Consider the following 27,848-nt stretch of genomic DNA (forward strand, 5'->3'; position numbering starts at 1 on the left):
TAACTCCAGAACTGCTGCACTAGTCAATGAGAATCTTCTTGAATAGTTAAAATTTACGTGCAAGTAAATCTACCGGATATTTCACTGAAGTAAGAAAATTCAGTTTAAATATATTCTAAGAATGCAAAATTATCTATAGCAGATTTACTGTACCAACTATCAGAAGCTTTATAAACATCCTCTAATTCTGCTTGCTGGTTTGGAGCAAGAACTGAAAGAGGAAATTAGAAGGTTAAGTTCATTAACACATTCACATTTTTTGCTGCTGTTTCAAATTGTTTGGCTTAATTGTTTGTCTTGAACTGCTGCTGAATGTAAAGATTGCAAATTACTCCTGATTCAGTCTGATACTTCTTATTTACTCGCAGAACAGACAAAATATTGTTCATAGCAGTATAATCTTCCTGTTATCCATATAACTATCTCTACATAAAATTACTGAGATGATTTCTAGATACTGCATTCTTCATTCTTGCCTCAGAATGAGTCTATGTTGCAGTATAACAAGCTACCCTACCCTAGATTAGTTTAAGTAACTCAAGTGCCAATAGCAGTCTCCTTTAAGTGGCACAGGCTTCAGCACTGGATGAATTCACCCCAGTTCTTGCCAGTGCAAGTCAGCCCAGACTGAATGTTTTCTGCTATAGCTAGATGAATACTTGTACTCAAAGAGCTCAGGACTGTACGATGATGCAGCTACCATACTTTAAATATCTTATGGGCACCCTTTTATTTGGTGCTTATTCTCATTTCTGAGCTCAGCTTTCAACAAAGCTACTTTCCAGCGTTAGATGACTAATTAACTGTATTTAGATAAACCTCAAATCTCAAAATATTCAAGTTAGAAAACTTCAAAAAACAACTAAAGCACTTGTATGCTTGTTACGTGTTTCATGGCTGACCTAACTAAGCTTCAGAATAGATTGAGATTGATGTTTGCAGACTAATATTCTCAGTAAGGTTTATACAATATTAGTCCATCTGAACAGACAAGCAATCTTCCCCTGCTGCACTGTGTTTCTTTGTGCTGTAACATTGCAAGCCATTAGAAAGTATTTCTACTTTTATATGAATACTTATTGGTCATATCTAAGAATAAGAATCAGTACCATTTTTAAACAACCTGCCAAATAAATGCGTTGTAGAAATCAGTGAGTTACATTGTACAAACCAAAGGGTCAACTATGAGCTTTAGGTTCTTAAATATACTAAGGTAGACTTGGAAATTATTGTCAATACTGAGGCTATATTAGATAGGCAATTGAATTCAGTTTCCAGAGTTCTGAAGCTTTAGTTTGCTACAGGTTTTTTTATATTAAAGTTTCTTAATGCTTAATCATGTTTTAACAGCTTTTGAAATGAGTAACATAACAAAAAGCCAAAGAACAAAAATAAAGCAATAGTGTTCCCACAAAGGCTCTGTGAAACTCAGAGAGGGAGTGCATTGTTTTTAAACCAAGGAATAGTTTGGTCCCAGTATGACTCCAAGCTCAGCTTTCTGTAGCACGCTTCACTCACCATACATGCAGAATGCACTTTAATTTCATCCTTGGATTGTATATGCATACCCCTGGTATTTTTAGTAGCACTTTAAAAGTACAAAATCTATTCCCTATGCCTTCATCAATTTGAAATTACCATTTTAAGGCTGATTAAATAAGGATTAGTGCCAATGTTCCACTTATTAGTCTGTGTCTTCAACTGGAACTGATGATGTAGTATTTGTCAATAACTAGTTCACAGCCTTAAACTCCACAAAACGAAACCTCTGCAAGACAGTCCATCTGTCAGAAGATTTTGTAGCAGGCTCCCATGTAGAAGAAAACCATCTATTATAGGATGATACAAGCTTAAAGTGGCATGTATCACAGCTGTTTGATTACTACCAGGAAGATGACTTGCACCCCCCCTACAGCCCTGTGTCAGAATCCAACAGTGATGGATTGAATTTCCCTTGCTTTAGCATGATGATGGATTACCTCAGCAGTATGTGTAAGAAAGGGAAAGTCTGGTCCAAAAGTAACACCACGACTGAAAGATGCTGGCCTAAGTTGTGATTTCTGGCAGATCTGAATAGCTAGCCAAACATTTTAAAGACCTTTCAAAAGCCTAAATGATGAGATTATAATCTGGGAATTCTTCACAGAGATAAAGACCTTTATTACACAAGTCCCTGGAAGACAGGGATCAGGCAGCAGGTTTCAGAAATTCAATGAGTTTGTTCACAAGGCCTGAACTCACACATGCTCTACTGTCCAGAAACACACCATTTCATTCACTTTATATGAAGAGTACCTTCCAACTTACAAAACATCACACCATGAACTGAGATCTAAATTATCTTGTTGGTCTACTAAGTGAAAAACAAAAGTATCAAGTCAAGGTTGTTAAATCAGTGTTACTATAACTGAGAGAGACACAAATAAGAAAATCCCCCATGATTTAAGTATTGCACTGAAACATCCTGTTTCACCAAAAATCTTGGCGAATACTACTATTTCACATATAAATACCACTACTTCAGTATGTTTCTTAAACTCAAACACAATTTTGCCTGCAACATTTAGAAGCATTTTGGTTTTTTTCTTTACACTTTGGGTTCTTGGTGCAATGGACCTACATATGTTGTATCAATACAGAGGACTTTGACTGGACTCTATTCACGTAGCACCTGCAAGTCATTAAACATAACTAGTTAATTTAAAACCTTCTCTAAATTGTATTGCATTATATTTTGCATTGTAATTTTTCATAACATTTTATAGTAGTTATCAAGATAATTACATTTTGAGGTAAGGTTCAAAGAGCAGGGAACATAGCAACATAAATTAAAAGGGTTTTAAATAACCAAATTTTATTTAAATCCCCAACTGTACTCAGTTAAACAAATTTACCTTTCTATCTAGAGCAGATGTATGCCCATGTTTTAATAAAAGCCTAAATTGAAAACCTTTAATTGTAATTGCTTTTAATTTTTAAGTTTGAGTTTATATACAGCAGCTGAAAAGACAGGGTCAGAAATTATGTCCAACTGACAGTTTAACTTGGTAAGGGCTGGGGTGGAGGGGATTGTTTTGTTTTAGCTGGGTTCCAGCTTCAGGTGATGGAAGGTGATGCATGTTACTAGCATTAACTTCTGATTTCATTAACAGAGTTCTTATATACATGTGTGAATGTGGAACTAGAGGAATTTTAATAATAATTTAATGTACTCTTTGACTGAGGAACATTTTCATAGGTAAAAGGCACCTAAGCAGTTCTTAAAACTGCAGAAGTAAGATGACTTTAATAGTCATTGGGTCCCAAACTTCACTGAATCCTGAACAACCATAATAAGGCACTAACACTGTGCTGGAAACATCTTCCTCACTGCTCGGCCAAGACAGCAGCAGCAGCCTCCTGCAGCCAGGAGCCACCTCCATGTCTAAAAGGCAACACACTGCTGATGAGCTGCATGCCAGTTAACACTAATCGATGAAGTAGAAATCATAAAAGCGTTATAATGCTCCCACTATTTGGTTTAACAAAGATAAACAAATTTTGCAGAGGTACTATAGCAAATGAAAGAAACATGTGCTGTCCCGCTCACCTAATTTTAGGTGTCTTGCTCAGACAGCTAAAGGCCCCTCCTTTATAAAGTCCGTGGAGAAAAACCACAGCATTTCGGTTTCATCCGTCTGACTTATTTTAGGCACCTACTCAATATTGGGATGACTTAGACCCTAAAAATGCCTGTTTCTTTCCACTGAATATTAAGGGATAGATTAAGTCTAGACAACTATATTAGCTGGCATATCCATAACCTACAGGAGGAAATAAGGAATAGTAATGAAGAGTGACTTGCTTTCTCCGCCGTCACAAGCTTAATTATGACAGTACCTAACTAGATAGTATTTTACCACCTGCACAATTTTTTTGGTTTAACACCAAACTACATTGGAGTAGTAACCAAAATATGGCTGAATTGGGCACATTTGGTCTAGCAAAACTTTTTTTTGACAGGAGTTTCATTGGAGAACATTTATAAAAAGGCACAATAAAATCAGCATTTCCTCTACGTCTTCTGCAATACCACCTAGCCTTACCACAGGCCTAGCCAGGCCACAAATTGTGGCATTTCTCAAGTTGTTGTAAACAAATTGTTTAGACGTTATGATTTACTGACTTAAGCACATTATAAAACCTATTCTGATCCAGAGGCCTCTACAGAAAATGGATGCTACAACCTGCATGAAATATGGATACTCGGTTCTGAAGAGGGGAAATGCACTTGCTAATTGGTAGGTGTTTACTTAAACTCCTATCTTCTCTTCTATTTCATCTCAAATTCAGCAGAACTACCAAGTAAAAAGGGTAGTCAGCTATATCCGGTATGCTGCTAAACGCATGCTCAGCATTTTCAAAAGTCTGAGTAGAAGGGTTAATGCTTACAAATTATCTACTATTTTGCATACTCCTGTGGTAGGTTCTGATAACCCTGGGCTACTGAAGTCTCATGAAATGCAACCTGCTCTGGAAAAGCTTTAACATAACTAAGCAACCTATGTCCCATTCAGCAGGAAGTAGAAACAAGTAAGAAGTCAAAAACTAATGGACATTTGAACTGTTCCGATACATTTAACAGATCTTTCTGATAAAGGAAAAAAGAGTAATGAGGAGAGTACTAGTGAGAAATTACATATTTGAGTCCAAGAAAGTATTTTCCCATCTATTAGGATTTTTAAATCCAAACACAACTTAAACTCAGTATTCATAACAAATAGTTTTGTAAATAGCAAACCTAATGAAGCCTGCTTTTCTATGCATTATATTCTATAAGTCCAAATTACCAGACAGTAAATGTTTTTCTTTTATCTCAGGTCAGACAATTTCTACTGCTCATCTTCATCTGTAACGCTAGAGGTAACAGCTTCACAGGCAATAAAAAAGCAAATTTCAACAAGTCAGCTGATCTTCGCTTTCACTTTTTTCCTCTCTTTCACTGAAGTGTTAAAAGTCATCTGCCAAAACCAACTCAGTTTGGTTCCAGGTCCAACTCTGGACCAGTGGCCAGTCTGCCACTATGCACAGTGTTCAGGATCGTGGTGTGGAGGTTTGCTTACTTCAGCCGTTCAGTGGACAAACAGAGCAAGATCAACTGATTTGGGACAGCAAGGTCCACACAAAATTGTCTCTCTAGGTTCCTCTTTCCCTCCCTCTCATTTCCCTTCCTTTGCTTAGTCTGCCAGCTGGGCAAGAGACACTAGACCTGCTAGATGGCACAGAGCTGTTTATGGCAGAATACCAGGTAGCTCACGCCACCCCCCCCTCCCCTGCCCTAGTTAGGAATCAGCGGGTGTCCTAGTTTCGGCTGGGATAGGGTTAAATTGCTTCCTGGTGCTGTGTTTTGGATTTAGTATGAGGAGAATGTTGATAACACACTGATGTTTTCAGTTGTTGCTAAGTGCCCTCCTAGTCCAAGGACAGCTCCCGTGCCTACTGACTGAGCTAGGTACACAAGGTGGGAGGGAACATAATCAGGACAGCCAGCCCAGCTGGCCAATGGGGTATTCCATACCATGTGATGTCATGCTCAGTATATGAACGGCAGGCGTGATCCAGGAAGTAGTGATCGCTACTTGGTTATCGGTCAGCGCGGCTGGTGAGCAATTGCATTGTGTATCACTCATTTTGTATATTCTATCATTATTTATTATCATTATTTTCCCTTTTCTGTTCTATTAAACTGTCTTTATCTCAACCCACGAGTTTTTCTCACTCTTACCCTTCCGATTCTCTCCCCATCCTGCTGGGGGTGGGGGGAGTGAGTGAGCTGCTGCGTGGTATTTGGCTGCCTGCCAGGTTAAACCATGACAGTCCTTTTTGGTGCCCAACGTGGGGCGCCAAAAAGGACTGTCGTGGTTTAACCTGGCAGCAGCCAAATACCACGCAGCCGCTCGCTCACCCCCCCGCCGGGTGGGATGGGGGAGAGAATCAGAAGGGTAAAAGTGAGAAAAACTCGTGGGTTGAGATAAAGACAGTTTAATAGGGAAAGCAAAAGCCGCGCACGCAAGCAAAGCAAAACAAGGAATTCATTCACCACTTCCCATGGGCAGGCAGGTGTTCAGCCATCGCCAGGAAAGCAGGGCTCCATCACGCGTAACGGTTACTTGGGAAGACACACGCCATCACTCCGAACGCCCCCCCCTCCTTCTTCTTCACCCAGCCTTATATGCTGAGCATGATGTAAATGGTATGGAATAAGGGGTGGATACTGTCCTAGTTTCAGCTGGGATAGGGTTAAATTTCTTCCTAGTGCTGTGTTTTGGATTTAGTATGAGGAGAATGTTGATAACACACTGATGTTTTCAGTTGTTGCTAAGTGCCCTCCTAGTCCAAGGACAGCTCCCATGCCTACTGACTGAGCTAGGTACACAAGGTGGGAGGGAACATAATCAGGACAGCCAGCCCAGCTGGCCAACGGGGTATTCCATACCATGTGACGTCATGCTCAGTATATGAAGGGTAGGCGTGATCCAGGAAGTACCGATCACTACTTGGTTATCGGTCAGCGCGGGTGGTGAGCAATTGCATTGTGCGTCACTCATTTTGTATATTCTATCATTATTTATTATCATTATTCTCCCTTTTCTGTTCTATTAAACTGTCTTTATCTCAACCCATGAGTTTTTCTCACTTTTACCCTTCTGATTCTCTCCCCCATCCCACCCAGCGGGGGGGTGAGCGAGCGGCTGCATGGTATTTGGCTGCCTGCCAGGTTAAACCACGACAGCGGGTTTAAGTTACAGTAAAAGCAAGGTGGTTACAGAGCATGCTTGTGCAAATACCATGAAGCACCTAACATGCTGTAACTTTTTTTGTACATGTCTCTTTAGTTAATCTTTTCTATCAGTTAATTCTGATATGGGACAAGAAAGCTACCCTTGACAAATCTGCGTGCATCGCAGCAAACAGGCAACACATATCAAGCTTCAGAATTTTTTTTGGCACCAACAGCAAACACAATCGATAAAATATTTTATATAATTTTCCTAGTGAAAATCTGAGAATTGGAAGAGCTCATCTTCCAGTGATATTTGTCTTGTATTACATGGAAAACGGTGACTATGCTAGCATATGCTTACTGCTGAAATCAAGAGGTCCTGGGCATGTTTTGTGGGGCAGCCCACATGCATTTTCCAGTAACAATACACTTGTTAAGTTAGCTACATTCATATCACTGATAATTCTAACACAGAAAAAGATGACGAAAGCTCTCCCTGAAATTGGAAGAAGCTATAAGTGTTAAGCACTACAATCTGATTTTTCTACATGCATAGCCAGCAAAAGTTACAGTCATTAAAGCATGGTGAACATATGATCTTAGAGTGCATCTCAGTAGGCATATGATGCATGAGAGGTGCAAATCTTGCTTTCATCCTAGTTTTTGAAAAAGAAAAAATAGAATAATTTGCTTTAAAATACGTTTCCCTTACACTTACTGAGTACTTAAATTTCCAGAAAAGAAAAAAACTTGGCACCTTATCTACCTTATCTATGCTTTCCTCACTTCTATTCGACTATTTCATTTCCATATCTCCTTATCCTCAGAAACTACACTAGATGCATTTAGAATCCATCAATGCTTCATGCTTCAATAACCTTTCCAGTATTTTTTCCACACATTTATTAGTCTATGTGTAAAAACCTTTCACTCAAGCTGTCTTTTTCTCAACCTTTCCTAATCTGTTTTGATTTTTCCCCCTCTTTTCTTCCTGCAAGAATAAAGAGTTCATTTAACATTAGCCATCCTCTCCTTAAACATACGTTTCGCTAAAATCAGCATAAAATATATTATTCTTTTTCAGTCAAAATAAGCTTCTTAATCTTTCTTCATAAATTAAATCTTTGAAGCCTGGTATTATTTTTGTTTCTCCTCTTTGAGCACTGAAGAGAAATTATCTAAGAATCAGTACTGAAAACTTCAGCCTGGGATTTGGTCTAAACATTGCTTCCAATAAATTAAGAATTCTGTCTTTTAAATGTGGATAATGCTCAAGAGCATTTTTTTTTTTCAGTCACAGTGCTATGTTCTTTATATTGATTTTGCACTCCACCAGGCAGGCAGAGAGAAAAAAAACACTGCCATTTTCTTCAAAACTGCTGCAGCTCATTACTTTTCAGTTAACTATCTCATAGGAAAGAAAAATTTAAAAAAGGATATTCAGCATTATTGTCCCTATACCACCCCACCCAAAGAAAAAGGAATTTTGTTCTTACAGGGACCTTCATTCTCAACACTCCTTACAACTTTATTTCATCTTCAAGGAAGTTTCTGTATCCCAAGTCTCTTCCAAAGAATGTAAATATTACTATTTTAAAAGTCATAATGCAGTTTTGTTAATCTAGAAGCAGCTGTAACATGACACATTTCCCCTGAAGCTTTAATTTGATGACACTGTATTAGAAGTTGCAGTTGAGAAACAGTTAACAGCAAAGAAACTGTGTTTATATGCATGTTAGTACAACAGGTCTTTGATCGTGATCCAGCCCATGGGCGCTACCATTATATAAATATTAAATTGCATTTGAAAAATCATATAAAGAGATGGTTGCTAGGCAAAATATTCAAAAGGAGGAAATGCCAAACTCAAGGCAGCCTGTAAAATCTAGTTCTTGTATATTATGATACAATTCCTAATTAAACAGTAAAATATTACCTTTCACCATCAGGACTCCTGCATATTGCAGTGAACGAGTTCACTGCGAACTTATTTTCATCCGTATGTTCACTGTATAGTCCTATACTTTAAAAAAAAAAACAGTATCTAACTAGTATCTGGTATATAAAATAATGATTTTTTTTTCTACTGTGTTCCACTGATGTATTTAAGGACTTCACAAATACCACAAATTTATCTTCAAACATCCTTTATGGAATTGAGTATTATTCTTGAATCTGTGTTACACTTGTGTTCAAAGTTTCAGTGTCTGGCAACCAGGTGGAGCAGCTGCAGAGAAATTCACCTTACTCCAACACTCCCAAGTCTAGACCTATTCAGTACTGAAAGCCTCCTTCATGAGCCACGGCCATCAAAACTAGAAATCCTCCATGTCAGTGCTTATAAGTCGCCTGCATGATTAACTGCTTATACATGTTGATTATCTCATTTTGCCTTCATTCATTCTCTATCTCATTATTTAATTGCAATGTCATGGATGATTCGGTCTTGTTTTAAATCAAATACCAGAAAACAAAATAATTTCAAACACAGAGCATTCAAAAGTAAGCCTTACTGCAGAGCTCTCTTGAAATTATATTCTGGATGGTGAAAAGCACTGCATCAATCACAATAGATAACAACACATTCATATAAATTCAAAACACTCCCTTTCCAAGGATTTGGAAATATTTTTAAGCTTTACTGGATCACTCATCAAGACATACCTATAGAGATAGTATACCACCCTTTTAACCAACGACAAAGAAGCATAAACACATGCCATCGGTTTCCACTACACCGAACCACTGTAATTGATATTACTTTTAACACTTGACTTTGCTTCAATCATACTTCTATTTGCAATGTAGCTGTTGCTATATTAACAATACACCAATACCAAACAGGCAGTACCACCTACCGCCTGTACTTCAGTTTGTTTGCTGATTTTTCTACCATTTTTTTATTAATAATTTCTAAAGGGCCTAAAATGTAAAACTGATGTTACATTATGTTAAATAAACAGCTTTCTTTTTCACTTTTGCTTTTATCTCACGAAGCAAAATACACATATATGGGTACATTCCAACAAATCAGTTATTGTTGGAAACTAGCTAACAATGGAGGTAAATTTCATAAAGGGGATTAGATAACTGGATCATGCGGTATTGACAGCACTTTACTATCTACTAATAGTGTTATGGATTCACAGCTGTTTAAAACAAATGAAAATAAATAAACCAAATAGCATTACTTTTCAATACACAATGAACTTAGTGAAAGATATTCTCATCTTTCATTAGCTTACCTCTTCCCCATAATGTCCCCGGTTTTTATATAGCTTCTGAGGAATCTCACTTGTGTGACTGAAGGTATTATTGCTCCCAGCTATCTTGCAGAAAACTTGGAGGGACATGACTGTCACAAGCGAGCGGGGAGCAGAAGTGGATGTGAACCTGCTTCTCAAAGCACCATTTGGTATATTAAACTGTATTAGCCAGAGTGCTCCCCTGCGGCAGTAGTAACCCCAAGGAAACCGCCAGCTGCTAGCAATGGATGGTGGCATTTTACATCATCACTGCTAAAGCCATCAGAATTCACAAATTAGGATCTTCAGTCATGGTGTCAGCAGCCATGCTGAGCCATGTTAACTTCCTGTGATCAAAGAAGGCGGCATCAGGACCTAGTGACGCTGTGCTGGACTTGGAGCGTCTGGGATCTATGCTTGGGTCAGATGATAATCTCCAACACAACTACAGACAGGTAGCCTTACTTCACTTTGTGTTTGGTTTCTTCTCTCTCCCTCGGTCTGTCTTTCTAGTTTAGATGGGTTCATTTATTGAACAGTTATGGTTCTAGAAAACACTTTATGGAAATGTTTTGGTAAGTAAAATAGATCACAGTTATATTGGGCAAAACCAGTAGAGTTTGGGTGGTGGGGAGTTGCAGGATGACCCATGAGGGAGGAGGCCATGAGTCGTTCTGTGCCAGTCGCAGCCAGCTCCAACACTGGGACAAACAGACCAACGTGGCCAGAACTGCTGCCCACATAACCCCAGCACTCGCATGTGCAAGTGACAGCAGCCACCATGGGGGCAGAAGACACATGGGGAGAGGTTCTTGGGAAGAAAACTCTGAAAGACGCTCTGGGAGACACACAGAGGGGGAAAACTTCCATTAAAGGAGACACTTGGGGATATCTAAGAGATTCCCGGGGTACGTAAGAGAGAACAAAAGAGACTCCAGAAGAGAGAAAGCAAAGGAAGATGCCCAGGGGACCCTGCAGCCCCGCATTCAGGCTGAGCACATTACAGCAGAAATCTCTATGCTGACGCACCCAACTTCTCTGCCAGACCACCAGTTCTGCTGCAGGGCACAGAAATCCTTTAACTTGTAAAAGTGAGCATATGTGATTAAAGTGTTTTGGCATCAGTCTACATTTAGACTCCACATTATCAATGTGGTCTTAAGCCACAAGAACAGCATACACTCCAAAATACGTGAAAGTTCATCTTTTAGTATTGGTCAGATTATTTCTACAGGACATAGGTTTTCACTGCCATCCTGATTACAAAATGGGAAGATGTAACTTTCCCCCATTTTAACTAGTTACTCTTTCTTGAAATACACCTCTACCTGTATGGTAAATGCAGGTTTTATGTACTGAAAAGGCTTTTGCTGTGACACACTGATCATTCTGATGTCTTATGGGCTTGGCGTGTATTTCAGACACAACGTGGACAGAGGTGCTGCTGGCACTGTCATGCAGCTAACGCGGGTGCATTCCCTCTGGATTTCAAGTTGTCTCTGGAGATCAGTGTGCTTGTATGCTTCACTGTTTAATTATTATTACCCAGTGAGACTGAGTTTTTGCAGATTCTTTCAGTCTGTAGAACCAAAATGTGAATATAATGCCTACCTGAAACATGCTGAAGACTGCCTGCATTCATTCAAAGATAAAAGTTTTACACTTTTCTCACAACAAATCTTTTACTTGAAGACTTAATTGGAAGAATCCTGTGGTGGTGCATTCCTCCCCCCTTCTTTTCCTCTGGGCTACGATACGATCTCAGAACCTTCTGTTAAGCTTTAGCCATTGTGTATGAGTTGGGCTGTTAAGTGTCCCTTGGCCGTACCAAGCACTCTTGCATGGCTAAGGTGGGGAACAACACTGATCGTACCAGGGACACCAGCTACATGAACAAGGTAGGGAACAGAAACAAGAGATAATTCATCATCTCTGACAGCTCTGAAGCTTTCCCTACCTGGATCATAGCTCAAGTGGAACAATACTATTGTTACCGTGAAACAATACCATAATTACTACCCTGGACCACCTCGGATAGTAGCCAAAATGGAAAGTTATTGATGACTAAAGCCAATCACCTTGCAAACCTATAAACAGCGGTACCAAGTGAGACCGCAGCGGGCGGGCTGCATCCAGAATCTCCCTCTGAGTGGGATGCTTCTCAGAGTCCGCAAACTTGAATTTGCGATATTCGGAGGATCCCCGAGATTTTGGGCTGAGACGCTCCTTGGGGCTCAAGTCTTTGCCCGTTGGGAAATGCCAAAGCATTTACCATGAGTATTTCACGGTACTCAAGGGGAATTTTTAACAGGTATACCTTTATAAATTAACTAACTCTAGGCCTTTCATTTAGCTTTGGTACCATATCCATATGCATATATATATATATGTATTGATTGATCTAGATCTTTTGCGTGCTTACAGTTATAATCTGTAGTTATATATATACGTATTGATTGATCAGATCTTTTTGTGCGCTTATCTATATAGTTACTAACAAATATAACCTGTAGTTAAGTTGTTTTAATCTTTGTAATATTTGTAGCAACTTGACTAATCCTTGTGCAGCTGTCAAACTGATCAATGTTTAAGCATTGTAAGACTCTAAATTGCTGCTAAAAGAACCCTTAACCCTTTAGTCATAAACCGTTGCCCAGGTCTGAGTCTAAGGGTAGAACCAGCCGCACCTAGGCTCCTTTTTGAGAAGGAGTTTAGAAAACAAAGGGGTCTACTCTGAACCTCGTGACCCAACGGGATGTCCTTCCTATCCTTTTCTGTATTAGACATAAACCGTTGTCCAAGTCTGAGACTAAGATTGGGTCCAGTCTGATCTCTTCTGAACCTCGTGACTCAACGGGAGGGTCCCCCTTTTACCTTTTACCTTTTTACCCTTTAACCCTTTTACTCTTAGTCTCTGTACAAATCATTCCAACACAATTCTAACATGATTTTCCCCTGTGTAACTTAATCCATGTAATAAGTAATAGAGTGAACCTTGCCACCAAATTCTGTTAAGTCACGTTTCTATAAATTTCTATTAAAATCATCCTTTGTCAATACCTTGTCAGTGATTCTTTACACGGCCTTAAAACCACCCATACGTGACAAATCCCCATACTTATGGGTGACGCACTAAAGAAGATCGATTTGAAACCTTCCCCAGGATTATCTCCTCTCCAAGAGGAGCCTGGCCCAACGCTACTGTCATGTCACATCAGTGACTGAGTCGTAGTATCAGAAGAAACAGTCTCCCACCACATTGAGGCCTGAGGAAATAAGGAAGTATTTGAGAGGCCCTAAGGAATATCCCTCACATAAACTGATCCCTGTGTCATGTTACTTGGAACAACCCTGCCTGAGCCCACTGCCCCTGGGATAGGGAAATTGGGAGCAGAGCCTCCTCTGTTATCAAACATTCTCTGCTTCCTATGGCCCACAAGTCTTGCTGTAGCCCAAACTGGATGCAGAATACAGCAAGTGGCAAAGCAGCCAAAAGCCTCTCCTTCCCTACCTCTATTCCTGCACTATGCAGACTGACAAGGAGTGCAGGGGCAGCGCTTTGGCTTTATCTAGTTACCCTGCCTTTGAGACTTGTTACTTATTCTGGGGGGAAAACAAAACAAACCCGAAAAACAAACAAACAAAAAACCCAAAACAAACAAGCCAAAACCCTCAGCACACGTTCCCCACAGCAAAATATTTTGATTATTTTAAGTTAAGAGGTAGAGGAAGAGGGAAGAGAGAAGGGAAAGCCAAGACTCAAAACGGAATATGGTAGAAAGAATGAGTATGTAAATTCAAATTATTAAAAGTTTAGAAATGCAAGGGGAAGGATAAACCTTAGATTTTAGCTGACAGAAAGAGTGGTTCCCTAATTCCATCAGGACTGTGAAAGTAAAGCCCCCAGAACATCTGAAATAGGTCCAACCAACCATCAAGACAGTTTTCTGGCAGTTGAAACAGCAGCAGATGGGGAAAGAGCAACGTTTTTCAAAACTCAGGATGAGCCTCTCAAGTCAACAAGAGTTCATAGCTGACTTAGGCAAAGCCAGGCTTACATCCTTTGTTCTGAGCTTCCTCTGCTAACTGCTTACTAAAAGCATGAAAAAGACCAGTGCAATTCTTATAGAAGTGGTATGAGAGAAATGAGAAAATGCCCTAGCTAGCAAGTTACTTCCTTCAGGCATATTTTCCCAGAAAATACTTGGTGCATAAATTCACACTCAGATATTTACCTGATTACAACAAGTTGCTCATTATTAGAATACAGAATTTGATTAGAATAAAATTTCATACATACCTGTCTCTGGGTGGGTTCTACGCAACTATGTTAGTTTAGATGAGCAGCACTTTCTTACAACAAATCTCATCATTCCCGCTTAGAATGCCTTGGTTCACATCTTACTGCAGACTTGAAAGGCACAAAGAGATTCCTTTAAGGTGAAACTAAACTACATGTACTCCAGGAACACCTCTAGTGCTCTCCAACCTCTGACGGGTGCTCCAGTCCACAAGACTAAGCTTTCAGAAAGGCACACGGCATGGGTGTTGTGTCCTCACCACCAGCTGTTCTGGTCTACAGCTCCCTTCCTCTAATACCACACTACTTGCTAACGCAGAGATGGCCTTTGATTTCACAGCAATAATGTGCATATATTTTCAGTTTGGTCTTTCCTACATGGTGTTAGAGATAATCTTTCCAATTTCCACCTCCTCACTTAAAACACATGCCCTGTACGTTAGAGTTACTAAAGTACACAGTACTGGAAAAACGGAGACATAGGCTTTGTGATCACCAAAGGAAGACCTATTCCCCCAAATTAAACTAGGACATTATTCAAAAGGAACTGGCTAATAAAACTAATTCACTTTGGATTATATTAAAAAGATTATTTTTTTATTTCTATTCAGGTACTTTTCTCATAATACATTCAACACAATTTAGTTGCTAAATAGGACATAGGACAATCTATGAAAAGGCTGTACCAACTAATTTGTATCAAAACATATGAATACAAACCAAATTCTTCAAATCCGCCTGGATGAAAGTTTAGGAAATTGTGGAATATCTTAAATGCTCGCAGCCCCTCCAATTTCATCTAAGTGACTGTTTTTAGTTATTTATGCCAGTTACAACCTGAGAAAATTCTCCCCTTTTCCTCCAGGAAGATCCATTACAAACTGTTGCTCAGTGACAAACTTCCTGCTCCTGAACTAATTGATATTAAAAAAAATGTTCCAACTTCTGTTGTCTGCAGTCCACAACTGACATTCTGTACTTGAGATGGGCATGAATCAAATCATGCCCATCATTACGCTAAAATCATTATGCTGAAATTGGAAATTTCTTGAACCAGGTATACTACTAACACACATTCCATTAGTAAGTTACTAAGAAAGTCAACCTACCTGACCTGGGCAGCAGTGCAAGTGCTCAAACATTAATTTCTCAAGCTCACTAAGAAAAAAAAGGGAGTGAAGAATTGTCAGGAAAAAAAACTAAACAAAAAACCCACCACCACCACACTGTAAGACTGAATGCATTTATTGTATTTAAGAGGATGAGAAAGTAAATCTGAATCTCTCTTCCTCATGCTTTGCAACCAATATTTGTTACATTCTCGTGCATATTTTCATTAGAAAAGCTAATTGCTTTTTCACTGATGACTTGGATGCTTCCATTTGTATTATTTTATAAACATCCCATTGACATTCTTCTATAATTTGTTTTGCATGCTGATAAACTAAATGAAATAAAATTTAGTGAAAAAGTTCTCACAAGAAAGTTCTCCAGAGACCGACTATTATCTTCTCTCCTATCTTACCGTGTATAAACCTCAGGCCAAAGATGTGTTTTGTAAGAGTCTGAAGTCAAAACAAATTTGCAATTAGATGGACAAGTACCAAATAGATATGGCAGAGTTGACATCATGCCTTCATTAAAAACACACCTGCATTTCGCTTTTTATGTGATACATAAAGAAATGGTTACTTTCAGCTCATCATCTGACCTTTGTTGCTATGGTGTCAAGCAAAGAAAGGAAGCATCTCAGCCAGCAAGGAACCATTTAAAATTCCACAGGTTTCAGGCAACACCTTGAAAATGCAGCCAGAAATTACAAGCACTGGCTTCCAGTCATGGAGCTCATCTGATCTCTTTGGAAAGCACGGCTAAATAAAGAAGCATTCATTATCTGCATTTTCATACTTACCATGCAAAAAAGAAAATCTAGATGCAAAAAAGAAAATCTAAATGCTGAGCAGGTTTAGATATTTCTTGCAGAGAGTCTATGAGTTTTCCATATACAAAAAAGTAATAACTCTATTCTACATTGTTTACTTTTCTTACATTTGCCTTACTGATATCAAATCCCTCATCTCTAGGAACATTATCCATTAACTGCTGCAGTTTACAAACTGCTTAAATACTACCCTTTAGGAACACCTGTAACAACCAGCCAGAAGAATGCAGCAAGCTAATAGCCATATGGTGTGTACATCATTTGGCCACTGTATTTGAGAGTAAAGGCAGCAAACATTTGAAAAACTTTACAGGAAGTTCTAGCAGTAACAGTATTTCTTCCTCCTGTAAGGTCACATCATACATCCCTAATTCACAATTGTCTGGGAGAAAAATAGCACTCTCCATCCAGATTGTCTGGTAAAGCGTGACTGAGGGGAAAAAAAAAAACCTAACTGAGGCTGAAGAAAAGCAGAAGTTGAACAGGAATGATGAAAGGGCATTCAACTTAGAAAATCCTGTGGACCAACAATGAAGACAGCCACCTGATGGGTGATACAGCCAAACTGAAATCTGTTCTCTCCCAGACTTAGAGCCCGAGTTTGGCACAAAAATTTTCACGTTTCAGGAAAATATGATGAGTAACAGTACTCTGATGTGAGTCTTTGCATTTTGCCAGAGAGCAAAAATAATTCTTTAGACCAGTGAGTAGGACCCTGCCAGGGAATGGGCACTTGATCTCTAGCTGCACCTACGTTGCCTCTCCATTTTGTCAGCTGAAACAGGGAAGATGGAGATGAACCACATTTCACCTTTCCCTCCACCCTCCCTTCTGGGAGTGCTGCTCTTTCCTCTCTTAAGCAAAACAGAGCTAGCTTGAGTGCAAGATCAGTGTTGGTTTATGGTTCTCAGGAGGGAATTTTGTTGGGATAAACTAACTGTTACTCCAAGGACATCATGAAAGGGAAGCAGCAGCAGGTCCTAACCCCTCTTTGTACTAGGATGTGTCGGGTACTGATCCCAGAACTGCTGTGCGCTAAGACTGCCTGGGGATAGCAAGAGAAGAGAGACACCATTAGCCTTTGCTGCAACGCACAGAGAACTCACTTATGCTGCCTAACATCACATCAGTGTCACAATAACGTTTTGGCATCAATGTGTAAAAGAATCTACTACAATAACCCATCCTGAAAACACAGACATGTATTAAAAATATACAAATGCATACTGTTCTGACATGTTCTGTAGTCACAGTGCCTGAAACTCCAGCCCTTCTTTGACATGTGTTTCTAAGTAGTATTAATTCCAGTAACATCTGTGGATATTTTTTCTCCAAAACAAATTTTCAGTAAAATTTAAAAGATTATCTGTTTAATGCAAAACCACCCATGTGGTACGTATATGTAAAAACACTAAATATGTAAAGATGTATATTAAAAAAAGCTTTCTGGTGCAAATTGTGACTATAGAAGAAACAGATAAGCCATATCGTATAATTTGATATTGCAGTTGGAAAAAAAAATACACAACCCCATAATACAATCTTAATATGTGAAACACTGAACAGTAACAAGGACAAACATCTAGGCCAAGGTTGTGGGTCAGTTCAGAGCAGCATTAATCAAAGAAACAAATGCAGACATGAGGATTTAACTGAAGCTCATCCCCAGGTTTTCCATATTTCATGGCATGGGCAATTTATTTTTAGAGTGTTAATTCTCTAGAGAGAGAAAAAGACCAAGCCAACGGTACATCTTCCACTTACTGCAGCCATGAAGGACATTAACCTTAAAGAGTTCCTGACCAGACCACAGCTTGTGGTGCTAAGTTTCTTTTAAATGTGAAGCTCGTTCTCTTTAAGAACTGGTAGCAGAACAGTTCCATAAGAAGGAAAGCTGAATAGATTTGTTAGTGCTGCTTGGCTGGTTTGGGTGGGAGGTTTTGTGCTTTTATATCTTAATAACTATACTCCTATAGCATACATAAAATCATAGTGGGAGAAATCTGTTCTCCAGCAAAGCAATTTTTCAATAGTTTTGCACATGCTATGGTTACGCACAAACATAAGCATTCAGGTAGAGTTGGTGGATTTATTATTTCTTCTCCTATTACCATAATTTCTTTCAGCATAAAGAGGCTAATTTTCTTCAAATAGGACTTCATTGTCATTCATATAACAACCTAAGTTGATTTAACAAACTCTGCTTAATCAAAAATTAAATTATTCAGAAGGGCAAAAGAATATATAGTGTACAGGGTCTATTCCTACACCAGCAGCAACTGCACCTCCAACAAGGTCAGTGAACACTGTTCCAGAAAACAGAAGCTATGTGCTAAACCATTTACTGAGAGTACACTGATTATTACAGATGTATTCAGTATTAATAAAGTGTCTGACAGCACTTTGCTTTCTTCACCAGTGACATTGTCAGAAATGGAAAGACAGTTTAATAAATAAAACAGAATCATTGGGGAGAGTTCGTGGCTGTCCTGGTTTCGGCTGGGATAGGGTTAAATTTCTTCCTAGTGCTGTGTTTTGGATTTAGTACAAGGAGAATGTTGATAACACACTGATGTTTTCAGTTGTTGCTAAGTGCCCTCCTAGTCCAAGGACAGCTCCCGTGCCTACTGACTGAGCTAGGTACACAAGATGGGAGGGGACATAATCAGGACAGCCAGCCCAGCTGGCCAATGGGGTATTCCATACCATGTGACGTCATGCTCAGTATATGAAGGGTAGGCATGATCCAGGAAGTACCGATCGCTACTTGGTTATCGGTCAGCGCGGGTGGTGAGCAATTGCATTGTGTATCACTCATTTTGTATATTCTATCATTATTTATTATCATTATTCTCCCTTTTCTGTTCTATTAAACTGTCTTTATCTCAACCCACGAGTTTTTCTCACTCTTACCCTTCCGATTCTCTCCCCGTCCCGTTGGGGGGCGGGGGGAGTGAGTGAGCGGCTGTGTGGTATTTGGCTGCCTGCCAGGTTAAACCACGACAGTGGCACAAATTAAAAAGATGCTTTTTTAAAAAATTATTATTTCAGCACTTATTTGGCCCTACTTCCTTATGTTGCTGGCTTGGATAATTCTGCCCTTAGAGGTTTCTTCCATGCATGCTGTTTGGTCTTTTACTGGGGCCAGCAGGCACGTGATGATTCGGCTGGTATAAGATTCAGAGGATGTAAAAATTTTGAATCCTTCTTCCCCTGCCCCCCAACATTATAGGTCTGCTGATCCTTCCTTGGCAAATAGGTATCTTGTTTGGTGTTTTATCACTGGTCAAAACAATAAAAACTTCTCACAGGCCCAGCAAAACTTCTGTGATACTCATGGCCTTTTTGCTACTGTGTCTTTGTACCTCGTGCAGACGTGAACTCAAAATTTTATGGATAAGATTTAATCCCTTTTTGAAAGTCATGAATTTTTGGTCTTCTCTGTCACTTTGAACAGTGGCAGACCAGAATACAGCTCAAAACTTCTTTCTTCTATGGGTTACAGAGCTTTAGTTACTAAATATTTGTCTATTAAATAGACAGGTTGCCTGCTCCTCCTGTTGCATCCTATGTTTCCTCACTTAATTGAAGTCAAATTTACAGATCTGTGTTTTCCTAAAAACAGTTGAGAGTAGCCTTAGGATATTGGAGGTTCAAGCCATTAGAATTTATTACCACATCATCATAAGATAATAAAACAGAAAGAAAGCAAAACTTTGCTAAGCCACACATGCACAAGACCCATGACGCAGTAACGAGCTGTAAGTAACTTGACCTCACTTTCCCGGAGGCTCATTTTCCACTGCGGGGGAATAGTTGTCCATCTATTTAGAATTCATTGGAAGATTAGGGCCAAAACACTCCACAGCCAAGATAGGGATGCTAATTCTATCCAACTCTTATATATCACGCACAGTTAGCAATCGTTTCTTTGGCCTTTACAAACAGGTCTGGATAGAAAATGAAGAAAAATGATTTGAATGAAAAATGAAGAAAATTAGTTTCTGGCAAACATTTTATACTCATGAGATCTAGTTTATTTTGATAAAATTAAATTTTAAAGACCACCTCTTTCCAAAAATGAATTGGTTCCTATGGAGGCAACAGACCTAGAGGGATGTCCTTGAAAGGATAAGACATACGGATAGGGGTAAAGATACCATCTGTACACTACATGAGACATTGTAACATCTTTCAGTTTAATTATATATTTTACTGCAAATACTAAAAATAAAGATATTATGCAGAATATTAAGCCTACTGAAACAGAAGAACAATTCTATTTTATCCAATCATACCTTTTACATATTTTGTTTTGCTTTCTCTAGAAATGCTCGTACAAACCATATTCCCCCAAAAGCCAACAAAGAATATATTTTTAAAAAAAAAAGGCTTTATCAAAGACTATATATCCTACCTGTTTAAAGTTCTGACTAAATTAATTTCATTGATCTTGTACAATGGCATCTGGTGAGGTGAGACTTCCACTTTTGCCTTTCCACAGTGTTTGGACAGCAGACACATAAACACAGATATAAGGGACAGTGAGCAGCGAATTACAAGAAACTACATTGCTGGTAAGAAAGCTAGTTAGAAGTGATCCATCTTCCTCCCTTCCACATACTCCACAGAAGTTTGGTGACTCGAAGCCCAGGAGCACTGTACACATCCTAAGGCTTTCAATAATTCAGTATCTAGCTCACAGGAAGACCTTATTGAGATTCATGAACTTGGTGTGTCCTACCCATTCCTTTTGAAGAGTTCAGTCTGCAATGCAAAGATACTTTTTACAGAGCAACCTCAACAGGCTCTGCTCTACGAGCTGTGACAACTGCTCATTCCTATTCAAACTCTGCTATAGCCAGTTCGCCCAGCTGTTAGAATACTCAATGTAAAACAGATACCTTGGAGCAGCAATAGAAATCCCCACTCTGGTTGCACAGTTTAAGGGGTGACCATTACAATCTTTTTTCTTTCCTCCCCTCTGACCCAATGACCCTTGAGTTTAGAGAAGCCATTTAAGTGGCCTCACCTGTAACATCTGTTAAGGCTTGAATCCTGCATGTTTCACCTCACTGACTATTGTAACAAAATTGTAACAATAGGATATTGTAACAAAAAGAGATTCAAAGATCTCCTCTTTTGTGTTCAAGAAAAGCAACCAACCAAGCAAACCCTCAAATCATTGGCAGCAATAACGTAAGAGTTCATTGTCAGGGGAGCATTCCATACTGAAAATCCTGAGTGGAGAAAAGGTATACCGAGTAACACAAAACCACATCCCTACAGCTGTGTACAGAAGTTTCCTGCCTGTTGATTTTACCATTCCAAGGGCTGAAGGGTGGGAGACATTAAAAGACATTAAACCACAGGGACATTCACAGTCCTGGTTTTCCCTTATCTGACCTAGACTACTTTCGTCTTTTTTTTAATTATCATTAGTTTTAATGCTAGGATAGAGTGCTAGTAATACTGTACTGTGAAGCAAAAGGAAAAACTGTGGGACAGATTACAAACTTCTCTCCAATGACTTGTTGCATTACACTCTTGTTGCTTTACAGCCTGGAAAGGTACTATAAATTTATTTGACAAGTAATCTGTGTTGCAGAACACGCATAGAGAAAATAAAAAATACTTTGAAATAAGTAAAAAAAAAGAAAAAGGACACCTATCTACTGCAATTTTGTTTCCCTCTTGCCTGTGCGTATTTCTTGAACAGTGATAAAGTGTATTCATGAATAAAAACCTTCTTCATTGGACTAAGTATGTTCTTAGAAACTAGGTCAAAATCTATTTGCATTGACACACAGCAGCAATTTTTTAAGGCTGGAAATGTCAATGCCTATCTTGATTTGTAAATCTCCAGGCAAACTTCTATGCATAAACAGGTATCAAGGCCACTGTGTGAACTGCAGAGCTCTCAGGAATCGAGTGGCAGCACTGATATATTCCAGCAGAAGAATGAAAAAGTTAAGTTAATACATTTCAGTTACGTGCATTTGCCATTTTGATTTGTGCATAAGTGACAATATGATATGTATATTGTCATCAGAGTATAAAATAATAATGAAAACCTAATGTTTTCATTAATTTTGGACTTCACTGCTTGAGGGGAAGGACAGCAATTATAATCTGTTTATACTTATAAACATATATGTTTGTAAGTATGAACATACAAACAGGAAGTGAAAAGAGAAATTGCATCATTGCACTCCTGCTTACAGCCTAATGAGTTTGTCCCATCTCCCAGATTCTTCCCTATTATTTTTCAATACTGCTTTCAATATTTTTTCCTCTGCTGTTGCTTCACCTTTCTACTACCTGTCCTTCTTGCTCGTACAATAGAATATCAGGTTCCAAGAGTGTTGGGTAGCAGTCACTTCATGTTACGTCTTAATTTTGAGCGCTTTCTAATAACAACGTTTTTCTTTCTAGAAAATACGTCAGATAGGGGTTAAGCAAAGAATCAGTTTGGACACCCTTCCAAACAACAGAGAAGTAGGTAGGATTTGTCAATATAAGCTTCCAGTACAAACATAATAGAACTCTAATTCCAGTTTAGGCTGTTTATGAATTCATAAACTGAGAATTTTCATACAAAGTGAAATTTTAATTGCTTTAGTATTTCCTTTGTTTAAGTGTATTCCAGTACGTTTAAACAGTAATTCCATAAAGAATAAATTATATCCATTACCTGGCTTTATTGGACATACTTGAAAGATAATATGATTGCTGTAATTGATTTTTTTTTCCCCACCGTTTCAATGAAAGCCAATTTAGTATTGAATTCTCTCTAAAAGAACTTCTTGGTTTTAATAGTGCACAGTTTGATAATCTTAAAACAAGTACGTATTAAGTCCATTTATCTAAGATTTTAATAAAACATGAGGGACTATATCAGCATGATTTATGTTCATTACATTAATTGTCAATTGCATTCTGGCCATATCTAAAATGCAAGATTCATATTTATATTCAATAGCAACTATATTCCGTAAAGCTGCATAGATCTACCCACTCATTACAGATAAAGCCTTAGCACAGAACAAATCATTTAAAAAAAACCAAACCAAACCAAACCAAACCAGTTAGTCTGCTTCTGTCCCTGACACTCCAGGTGGAAAAGTAATAATAAATGAAACACAAAACAAAAATAAAAAAACCCATAAAGGCACTATATATTGCATTTGTAAAATAAAGATAATGTTATGTATTTTATATTGATTTCGTTACAAAGTAAAGTTCTGTCAGCAGAACATGCCATATCTCCTTCAAAGTCTTTCAAGAAATGAGCAAAAGGAAAATAGAAATAGCATGCATGCAGTATCACGGTGATCCTAAACTCTTATGGTTCATACAGGATAACCTTGGACAAGTAAGACATTATACATAACGTCACAGCTTGATTCTTCTTCCCAATCTAGCCACCACCACCACTTTGAAGCCTTAAAAGTTCCCTTTGGTTACAAACAACATTGGACAGTTTCACAGGCAACAAATTACCCTTCATTTACAGGCTTGGGTGGGAACCCAGTGAAGGACATGGTGGGTAATGTAATCCTAAATTCAGTGCCAGAACCAACAGCCTCAGCTTAAAAAAATAGCCTTCAACACATGCACACGCAGCAAACCAGAAAGACCCCCCAAAGCCATTTAAGCACATATCAGCCTTGCTACTTAGAATTGCACAGGTCTACTGTCTTCCACATAACGGTTTTATTTGGTAACTTTACTTGTCAGTCTAACAGAGACTTATTTTATGCTGTGCTTCTGCTAAATTAAGAGTTGGAGAAACATATTCCACTCTCGTAATACTTAAAACTGTAAGCAAAGCCAGTTGGAAAAAAAATTAATTTCTCCAGGAGTTAGTTGTTCAGCAGCTGCAAGGGCTATAGCTGAAATGATAGCTGTCAATTTACGTTTCTACATTGCTGGACATAATACCAGTTTCTTTAAATTGATGAAACTCATTGTAACCAATTTTCAGCTCTTATCAGTCATATCTGGAGCCGCACTAGTATGCTGCTGGGCACTGGAGCGTAGCAAATACCTTGAGATAGTCAGAGAGTAAAAATATTTACTGAACTTGTACAAACAATTGGTCAAGCCATCAGTAACATTTCAATGAGACTAGACTTTGGGTTTTTATTAAAAAATAATTTTGAAAAGTTTCTTAAAAAAAAATTTTTATTAACATTTAACACTATACATTTTTAGTTGCTGTCTAATAAAAAAAAATAACACTAAGTTCTGTCTTAATATGCCTGCCAATTCTTTAGCATAACAAGCAGATTAAATGTTTGTGGGGTTTTTTTGTTGCTTTGTGTTGTTTTTTTTTCCCTCACCATGCAAGCCAACTGAGGTCTGATTTATTCAAATACTCTTCTATCTACTGTGACTATAAAAATCTTGAAGTGCAATTCCAAAACATATTCAATTTCTGCATGGCTTTCCACACCACCCCCCCCCCCCCCCCCCGCTTTTTTCTTTATACAGTTAAAGATTACAGAAGCTGAAAAATACATCGAGGGAAACAAAAATAATTGACTGACTTATTCACTCAATATCTTGCTGAGAAAAATGGCCTAAAAGAATTACCTCCCAGATTACATTCTGTAAGCGCACACAGTTCTGATCAGGTCTATATCCTTGTTGTGCTAACAGATGTACAAACACAGGTTTATACCCTGAATAGACTATAATCTGTTGTAAGAGCAATATACAGCAAGTGGTCATAAACAAGCACAGGTAATGCAGAAGCAAGGACAGGTAAGTGAGCAAGTAGAAGGAAGGACAAGCAGTAACTACGTATGCTTGCATAGATGATATAACGGACTGCAAGAAAAATGACTTTGTAATTAGAAGATACTGGCAACTCATACGCATCAGCAACCCCCTCATGGAAGTAGCAGTTACCATCTTAAGTTTCGCTTAGGAGTGCCACAGACATAAGTAGGAGGAGAGAGAAGAGAAAAGGAAGGGATGTACAGAAGTTGTGATGACGTGTTCACATGTGAAATTATACCATGGCAAAAACAAAGCCTAGAATAGGGGGGCAGAGAGGGGTGTGACATAGTCAGAAGAAAATGCTATAAAAAGTGGTGTCAGCAGTACTGTATGTCTGATGAGATGTGTAAGTGGGCAGTCAGGCCAGAAAACTCTGGAGGCAGAGGCTGCAGAAATGAGGCAAAAGGACTCAATTAAAAACTTAGATGTTAAGCAGAGAAGCAAAGAGAGAGCTCCTGGGAACCAGAAAATGGGGAGGCATGTGCAGATTGAAGCAGGGGCTCGAGCATCAAGCCCAAAATTTTACTATTTTGTCAGGCTGCGGAGAAATCCCTATTTCAGCAAAATTTCAATTGCATTGGCAAACTATGTTGCTCACTGAGACCAGACCCTTTTAGGCTTAATATTGGATGTCCCTAAAGAGTTCTGGGGATAGCATAAACCAGTGGGTGGCAGATATCTTGGTTCTGAATAATGCATGTGCCCCCCATATAAGGGATATCATGGCCATTACTCGGAGCTATCTTTATCACTAGACATGAGTTATCTAAGAAAAAAAAAAGGTCATTTAAAAATAAGTGTGAGCTACAAGAAAAGGCATAACAGCATACTAAACCCATCATTAAAGATTATGCTTAACAATGAAGATCAACAAAGACATACTTAGCACCTCCAGCAGTGACTTTGCCCAGTAGCCCTATATCTTGAGGATCTCTTAGAGCTCTGTCTTTGCAAAAAGGGAGCAGGAAAAAAAAAAAAAAGATATTCCAGCTACCCAAAGCAATTGTCTTTAATGACTTGCCCTACTTCAGCGTGAGCAAATAGACTCTGCAAGCCCCTAGATCTCTGTAATGGGGAACAGAAATATCACAGGTTAACACAAGTAATTTCCACTCGGCTCCGACTCCATGCTCAAACTTGTGAGATTGGTAATTAAGTATATTCAAGTATGTACTACCAGATTAGTACATACTCTTGATTTTGAAAAGATGCTTTCCTTTATTTACAGATACCTTAAAACAGCAGTTTTAATTAACATCGCATAATTTCACAAACAAAAGACTAAGGTATTTGTCAAGGTTGATTTAAACTTTTCAACAGTTATAACATTTCAAAATTTATAAACCTTAGCTTGTTACAAGCTTTAAATGAAGTCCAAACACTTAAGAATCACTTTGCAAAACCACACAGCCAATCCTGCCCTTCCTCTCTTTTTCCACACAGACACAGGCTTTGTCAGCACTGGCAGTCATGCCTATCTGTGCATGCTGTGAATGACAGCTAGCAAGGGAGGAAAAAAAGTTTATTGTCTAGGAAATTGGGCCTTTTATTTAATGGATTAGTATTTTCATTTACAGCCGATCATTTGATAGTTCACACACATCATCTGTAGAAGGGGGTTAATTAGACTAGCTTTGTCCCTAAGCTGAATACACAAAATCTCTGCATACATCTCTAAATATACACCAATTTATATTTTCAACAAAATCCTTAACTTGATATTTATTGCTCCTTCTTGCTTTATTTTTGGTATAAGTAATAAGCATAAGTAACATGCTGCACATGCAACTGACAAGTTAACTCCTACGGTATATAATTTATTCCTCTAATAATAATTGTCTAAATCGTAATTGCCAGCAGTGAAACATACAGTAATGTTGCCTTGTTACCTAATCACTCTACTAGAGGATTTTTTCTGCTTTCCTGGTGACAGTGAAATACCGGTCCAATACAATTAAAACACTGTCTATTAATAAAGACTAGTTCACGCTTTTAATTTTCCTGTGTTTAATATAGTACAAACATCAATACTGTGCACCTATAACAAACACGCAAGTAACTCAAAGTACATTAAAAACGCAGATGTGGATAATTATTCTTTAACAAGTTCATTGATTGCAGTAGATAGATTCAGCTAATTACCAAAAGGAGGCGGCCCATGGCAGAATAGAAAATAAAATACGTCTCTCAAAATTCTTCTGCTTTCAATGCTGCTGCATGAAAGTTTAATAGTATACATTGCTTCAACCCACACGCATTGATGTGTCCCAGCTTACTTAAGAAAAAAATGTTTCTATCCAAGACTTACCTTTGGCAGTCATTTCTAAAATGAAATGGAAACCCACTTCATTAATCTTGCAAGAGGTGCCAAAGATTGAAACCCAGCTACGACAGATTTCAGCCCCTGCGAAAACACTGTACAAGCCTAGAAGAAAGATTCCTTCTTGTTCTTTGGGGAATGCTGGCCTACTTCACAAATGTTTTGTGAAGACTCCCCCCCCCCCCCAAACCAAGGGGCCCACACTGTTTCTTTTCAAACAAATCATAGATAATTTTAAGTAGATTATTTGCAGTAATATAGCTCCTCTCATTTATACATTTATGAGTGAGATTAACATTTGGACACAGGCAGGCAGAAGAGGAAAGGAGCCCTATACCCATAAAGTTGAAACTAGAGACAGCACTATATGGTGAACATGGTTTCTATGGAGAGGGAATAAGGGCTAAGAAATAAAGAATAAAACTTGGAAGAGAGTGTAAACACAGGTTAAGAAATAAAGAGTGGAAAATCTTAAGGTCTATATTTTCCTC

The 27,848-nt window shown here is 38.5% G+C and overlaps 1 protein-coding gene across 5 annotated transcripts in view; it reads right to left on the minus strand.

The window, feature by feature from the left end:
- CADM2 (cell adhesion molecule 2) overlaps nucleotides 1-27,848 on the minus strand; it is a 678,107-nt gene that overhangs the window by 310,577 nt on the left and 339,682 nt on the right. Inside the window, exon 1 of one of the 5 annotated variants that reach the window (XM_075170266.1) lies at nucleotides 27,346-27,484. The exons of the other annotated variants lie outside the window; for them this stretch is intronic. Coding sequence (XP_075026367.1) covers nucleotides 27,346-27,358 — 13 coding nt within the window. The 5' untranslated portion in view covers nucleotides 27,359-27,484. Of the gene's footprint in view, nucleotides 1-27,345; nucleotides 27,485-27,848 lie in introns of those variants that run through there. 5 annotated transcript variants of the gene reach the window in all.

Source organism: Calonectris borealis, chromosome 1 (genome assembly GCF_964195595.1).
Source record: "Calonectris borealis chromosome 1, bCalBor7.hap1.2, whole genome shotgun sequence".
Taxonomy (NCBI): Eukaryota; Metazoa; Chordata; class Aves; order Procellariiformes; family Procellariidae; genus Calonectris; species Calonectris borealis.